Below are 7,302 nucleotides of genomic sequence, written 5' to 3' on the forward strand. Positions count from 1 at the left end.
GTTCGAACTGAGAATGTACAAGACTACACTTCATTTACACTCATACATTTCATCCTTTTAAGAATTATCTAAACGGTAGTTACCGGAGGCTAAACAGGGGGAAAAAAAAAAGGTATAAAAGGGGGGGGTGGTGTTGTGATTGAAACTTCCACATGTAGGATATCTTCTCCTGTGGGACCAGGATCCCATAGGGATCCGTAGTAATCCTGTGGAACAGAAACTGATCCCCACAAAAAAAAGGAAGAATTTTCTTGAATATTCCCTAAAAATTCGTGACTTCTCCTATCTATGGGAGTTTTTCAATTAACCACACATCTCAGGAATGTGCGAACTGAGAATGTACAAGACTACACTTCATTTACACTCATACATATCACCCTCATTCATCCTCTGAAGAATTATCTAAACGGTTGTTACCGGAGGCTAAACAGGGGGGGTAAAAAAAGGTATAAAAGGGGGGGTGGCGTGGTGATTGAAACTTCCACATGTAGGATATCTTCTCCTGTGGGACCAGGATCCCATAGAGATCCGTAGTAATCCTGTGGAACAGAAACTGATCCCAACAAAAAAAAAGGAAGAATTTTCTTGAATATTCCCTAAAAATCCCTGACTTTTCTTAGCTAAGGGAACCATGATATACCAAAAAAAAACATTAAAAAAAACCAAGATAGCTAGGAAAAAAAATCTTTTAGTTTCCATTACAATATAAAGATTTCAAAAATGAAAAAAAAAAAAAAAAAAAAAAAAAATATATATATATATATATATATATATATATATATACTATTTTTTCTTTTTAACTCAACATACAATTAATTAACATTGCTGCATTAATTACTGAACTAATTAATTAAAAACTATTTACATAAATTAATAATATTATTAATTTTACACAATTACAATGTACAATGACACTGATGACCAGGTAACTGATGATTCCTGATAGCATTTTTCATAAAACAACATATATGCCGTCGATTGAAGAGCTTCACTTAATGTCGCATCTCTAACATCCGCATCAGAGGTTAAATACCACCTGAAAGAAAAAAAAAATTATCATAATCAAATATTAGAAAATTTTTACAGAGGAATCATTCATTTATATACAGACTACTTTCAAATACGATTAAAGCAAGAATACATAGAGGCAAAAGAAGAGAAGAACAGCTGATTAATATACGAGGTGGTACCCAAAAAGGTTGTGGGATTTGAATTTCGCGCGTGAAAAATTGGTGGTACGACTTACTGCCGCTAGATATGGTTAACAGTATTCTTTATGAAATCAATGTTCCAACAACTATGACGGTGAGAAAGGCTGTATTGTTGACTTTCATGCGGTTGTATAACGTTTTGTTAAAGAACTTATATCAAATTTTGCTTCATGAATTAAAAAAAAAAAAAAAAACCGGTGCAGAAACCCAAAGAGAATTTGGTGACAATGTTATGACTAAAAGTAAAACTTTTTTGCCATTCATAGATGGATGAAATAACAAAAATGATGAAAATAAGTTATCGGATCATCAAACTTTGTATGTTTTATTTTAATTGTCTTGAAGCTGTAAGTTTCACTATATATACTGGTACAATGGCGAACAATTTAATCCAAACACAGTATTTTTAATATTTTTAATCCAAAAACAGTATTGATTACTCATTAATCCTATTTGTCATTGATTCCATTACTTCATTTCGAAACCGAATCTATATCACTGAACTAAGGTCAGTTTTTGTGCTCAATTCATTTTCCCAAGAAAAACAAACCAACATACTTGGCGTTTATAGACCTAGAAAAGGCATTCGATAACGTAGACTGGAATAAAATGTTCCGCATTTTAAAAAAATTACGGTTCAAATACAGAGATAGAAGAACAATTGCTAACATGTACAGGAACCAAACAGCAACAGTAATAATTGAAGAACATAAGAAAGAAGCCCTAATAAGAAAGGGAGTCCGACAAGGATGTTCTCTATCTCCGTTACTTTTTAATCTTTACATGGAACTAGCGGTTAATGATGTTAAAGAACAATTTAGATTCGGAGTAACAGTACAAGGTGAAAAGATAAAGATGCTACGATTTGCTGATGATATAGTAATTTTAGCCGAGAGTAAAAAGGATTTAGAAGAAACAATGAACGGCATAGATGAAGTCCTATGCAAGAACTATCCCGTGAAAATAAAAGAGAACAAAACAAAACCATTGAAATGTAGTAGAAATAACAAAGATGGACCGCTGAATGTGAAAATAAAAGGAGAAAAGATTATGGAGGTAGAAGAATTTTGTTATTTGGGAAGTAGAATTACTAAAGATGGACAAAGCAGGAGCGATATAAAATGCCGAATAGCACAAGCGAAACGAGCCTTCAGTCAAAAATATAATTTGTTTACATCAAAAATTAATTTAAATATCAGGAAAAGATCTTTGAATGTATATGTTTGGAGTGTCGCTTTATATGGAAGTGAAACTTGGACGGTCGGAGTATCTGAGAAGAAAAGATTAGAAGCTTTTGAAATGCGATGCTATAGGAGAATATTAAAAATCAGATGGGTGGATAAAGTGACAAATGAAGAGGTATTGCGACAAATAGATGAAGAAAGAAGCATTTGGAAAAATATAGTTAAAAGAAGAGAGGCCACATACTAAGCCATCCTGGAATAGTCGCTTTAATATTGGAAGGACAGGTAGAAGGAAAAAATTGTGTAGGCAGGCCACGTTTGGAATATGAATGAAAATCAAATCTTCTGACCCAAAAAAAGGGTTTTCAAAATTCCCTAGAGGACAAAAGTATTATATAAATCACAAAGTTATATTTTCTTTATGGGATATCTTTAGAACAGACATTACAGTGATGAAATGTGTGTTTCTCCCATATTGTTTTATAAAGAGTTTAAGAACTCCACATATCTCCTTGTTTTTTTTTCCTGTTCAGCCTCCAGGAATTACTGTTCAGATATTACTTCAGACAATTATATATGCGTGTGTAAATGAAGTGTAATCTTGTAAAGGTCTCAGTTCAACCAAATATTTCATTAATTAAAATTTTATTTGGCTCTAACTCTGGAACCGATGAAAATAAATACCACTTATGATATATCATTGAAAAGTTCTTTAGCGTTGAAATAAAAAAATGGAGGTGAAATCTTATTTGAACCGATGTGTCTTCACCTTGTAAGATCCAAATATTTCATTAATTAAAATTTTATTTGGCTATAACTCTGCAACCAATGAAAATAAGTACCACTTATGATTTATCGTTGAAAATATCTCAATGAGGGTCTATTACAGCAGTTATGTGCAGAAAACCTAAATTTTTTTTGGATTTTGGGCTTTTTTTGGCCATTTTTGGTCAAGTCTGGAACCAATCGACATTGTTTGTCTTTTTTTTTCCTGTTTAGCCACCAGTAACTACCGTTTAGATAATACTTCAGAGGATGATATGTATGAGTGTAAATGATGAAGTGTAGTCTTGTACATTCTCAGTTCGACCATTCCTGAGATGTGTAATTAATTGAAACCCAACCACCAAAGAACACCGGTATCCACGATCTAGTATTCAAATCCGTGTAAAAATAACTGGCTTTACTAGGACTTGAACGCTGGAACTCTCGACTTCCAAATCAGCTGATTTGGGAAGACGCGTTAACCACTAGACCAACCCGGTGGGTGACATAGTGTGTCTATCTCACTCTTGTCTTCCTCTCTCTGTCCCTCTGTGTGTGTTTCCCTATCACTCTTTTTCTCTCCCTCTGTCAATCTCTCTCTCCTTTTGTTTTCCCCTCAGAGTGTGTCTCACTCTTTCTCACCCTTTCTCCGTTGCTCTGAATGCCTCTCGCTCTCTCTCTCTCCATCTGTTATTTCTCTCTCTCACTGTTTCTTTCCTCCTCACTTTCTCAATGTGACTCTCTTTCCCTCTCTCACACATTCTCTTCCTCTATGTCTGTGTGTCTCTCTCTCATACTCTTTCCTCTCTCTGTCCCTTTGTTGTGTGTGTCTCTCTCCCTCTCCCTCTGTGTTTGACTATCTCTGTCTCACTCTCTCTCCCTCTCTTTCTTCAATCTTTTACTCCCTCTCTCTTTGAGAAAATATCTCAATGAGGGTTTATTACAGCAGTTACGTCCAAAATCTAAATTTTTTTTGGATTCTGGCCTTTTTTTGAATATTTTTGGTTAAGTCGATTGCAATCAAAAGGAAATGTGCACAACTAGATGTTATAAAAATCCTAAATCCAAAATTTTAACAACTTACAGCGAATCATTTTTTAATTATACAAAATATTTACATACATACATCATGCTGAAATTAATCAAAATGGATTCAGGGATAATAAAAATTAATATTTCCGTTGAAATTTGAAAACTAAAATTTTTCGCGATCACAATACATATTTTACTTTGTAAAACGAAGTTATGTGGTGCCCACATCATTTATAGATTTTTTTTTTCTTTTAAGAATATGCGAAATAGCGATTCTAATTTGAAAATGCTGGAATAAAGATTTTTTTTTTGTCTTCAGTCATTTGACTGGTTTGATGCAGCTCTCCAACATTCCCTATCTAGTGCTAGTCGTTTCATTTCAGTATACCCTCTACATCCTAGATCCCTAACAATTTGTTTTACATATTCCAAACGTGGCCTGCCTATACAATTTTTCCCTACTACCTTTCCTTCCAATATTAGAGCGACTATTCCAGGATGTGGCATATAAGTCTGTCTCTTCTTTTAACTATATTTTTCCAAATGCTTCTTTCTTCATCTATTTGCCGCAATACCTCTTCATTTGTCACTTTATCCACCCATCTGATTTTTAACATTCTCCTATAGCACCGCATTTCAAAAGCTTCTAATCTTTTCTTCTCAGATACTCCGATCGTCCAAATTTCAATTCCATATAAAGCAACACTCCAAACATATACTTTCAAAAATCTTTTCTTGAGATTTAAATTCATTTTTGATGTAAACAAATTATATTTCTTACTGAAGTCTCGTTTCGCTTGTGCTATTCGGCATTTTATATCGCTCCTGCTTCGTCCATCTTTAGTAATTCTACTTCCCAAATAACAAAATTCTTCTACCTCCATAATCTTTTCTCCTCCTATTTTCACATTCAGTGGTCCATCTTTGTTATTTCTACTACATTTCATTTTACTTTTGTTTTGTTCTTGTTTGGTATAAAGATTAATAAAATTTAAAAGAAGGATATACAAAAATAAGTCCGGATAAAACGGGAAAAGACTCAAGGTCATTTTGCTTTGTGAAAAAAAAATATATTTCTCCTGTATTTTTTTCGGTTTATAATCATAATCAGCTTCATCAGTAATGGTTACCACAAAGCTGAGAACAAAATTGTACAATAAAATTGACAGTTAATATATATATATAGATAAACAGAACTACCGAAAACTAAAAACACAACCAAAACCACATTTCCATTAATAGACATTTAAAATTTAAAATCCACACCGATAAAGAAATCTACCCAACATTCAAACACCTTTAATAATAATAAAAAAAAAAACCACTCAGAAATACATTTCACATAGACATTTAAATGTTAAAATCCACGTTCATTTAAAAAGCAACTACATTGACATAAAATACATACAATATATATATATATATATATATATATATATATAACTAATTACATAACATAAACAATACCATACTATTAATGGTGTTTTTATTACTCACAAAGGCAACTAATATTAATAAGCAGAAGTTGTATAAAATGCACTAAAGTGTACTAGTTATATCAATTAAAACATATTAACTACAGAGTGATTCACATATTCCTGGTTCTAAATTTAAAAAAATTGTAACAAAACTAAAAAAAGACTGTTTGAATATTATTATTAAAACATACAGGATGATTCAAAGAAACGGGAAATTTTTTAAAAGTTGTGTTGCTAGCCGTAGGCGATTGGTACCACTTGATAAGTGGCGCCAGCCTTTCTAACCTAACCTGCCATTTAGTTATCATGGATCCTTGAAGTGGTGCACAACTTCACTTGCTATCAAAGCGTTTTACAAAAACAATGACAGTGTGGAGGGAGCGCGTAGAGAATTTCACTGTCATTTTAATCTGGGATGGCACAACCTTGTTCCATCAACACATGCAATTAAAAACACGGATATCTAATTTTGAGGAAAGTGGAAAAAGAAACTTCCAGGTCGTGAGCGAACCGTCCATACACCACAGAATGATCAAGCTTTACAAGATGCTGTCACACGAAGTCCACATCGGTCAATCCGTCGTCTCTCAGCAACTTTACAATCGCATAGTTCAACTGTCTATCTCCTTTATTTTTTAATCTTTACATGGAACTAGCAGTTAATGATGTTAAAGAATAATTTAGATTCGCAGTAACAGTACAAGGTGAAAAGATAAAGATGCTATGATTTGCTGATGATATAGTAATTCTAGCCGAGAGTAAAAACGATTTAGAAGTAACAATGAATGGCATAGATGAAGTCCTATGCAAGAACTATCGCATGAAAATAAACAAGAACAAAACAAAAGTAATGAAATTTTGTAGAAATTACAAAGTTGGACCACTGAATGTGAAAATAGGAGGAGAAAAGATTATGGAGGTAGAAGAATTTTGTTATTTGGGAAGTAGAATTACTAAAGATGGACGAAGCAGGAGCGATATAAAATGCCGAATAGCACAAGCGAAACGAGACTTCAGTAAGAAATATAATTTGTTTACATCAAAAATTAATTTAAATGTCAGGAAAAGATTTTTGAAAGTATACGTTTGGAGTGTCGCTTTATATGAAAGTGAAACTTGGACGATCAGAGTATCTGAGAAGAAAAGATTAGAAGCTTTTGTAATGCGGTGCTATAGGAGAATGTTAAAAATCAGATGGATGGATAAAGTGACAAATGAAGAGGTATTGCGGCAAATAGATGAAGAAAGAAGAGTTTGGAAAAATATAGTTAAAAGAAGAGACAGACTTATAGGCCACATACTAAGGCATCCTGGAATAGTCGCTTTAATATTGGAAGGACAGGTAGAAGGGAAAAATTGTGTAGGCAGGCCACGTTTGTAATATGTAAAACAAATTGTTAGGGATGTAGGATGTAGAGGGTATACTGAAATGAAACGACTAACACTAGATAGGGAATCTTGGAGAGCTGCATCAAACCAGTCAAATGACTGAAGACAAGAAAAAAAAAGAAGTTCAACTGTTCGAAGAATGTTAGTGAAGGACTTTCAATTCCATCCGTACAAGTTGCAGATCGTCCAGGAACTGAAACTGAACGATGCAGTTGTGCGAGCACAATTCTGTAATGTAATGCT

The 7,302-nt window shown here is 33.3% G+C and overlaps 1 protein-coding gene across 1 annotated transcript in view; it reads right to left on the reverse strand.

The window, feature by feature from the left end:
* Positions 1-873: 873 nt before the first annotated feature.
* Positions 874-7,302, reverse strand: part of LOC142317463 (ubiquitin carboxyl-terminal hydrolase 30 homolog) — a 45,688-nt gene continuing 39,259 nt past the window's right edge. Inside the window, exon 7 of the mRNA XM_075354029.1 lies at positions 874-1,036. Within this exon, the coding sequence (XP_075210144.1) occupies positions 889-1,036 (148 nt within the window). The 3' untranslated portion in view covers positions 874-888. The remainder of the gene's footprint in view (positions 1,037-7,302) is intronic.

This window comes from Lycorma delicatula, chromosome 1 (assembly GCF_047948215.1).
Source record: "Lycorma delicatula isolate Av1 chromosome 1, ASM4794821v1, whole genome shotgun sequence".
Lineage (NCBI taxonomy): Eukaryota > Metazoa > Arthropoda > Insecta > Hemiptera > Fulgoridae > Lycorma > Lycorma delicatula.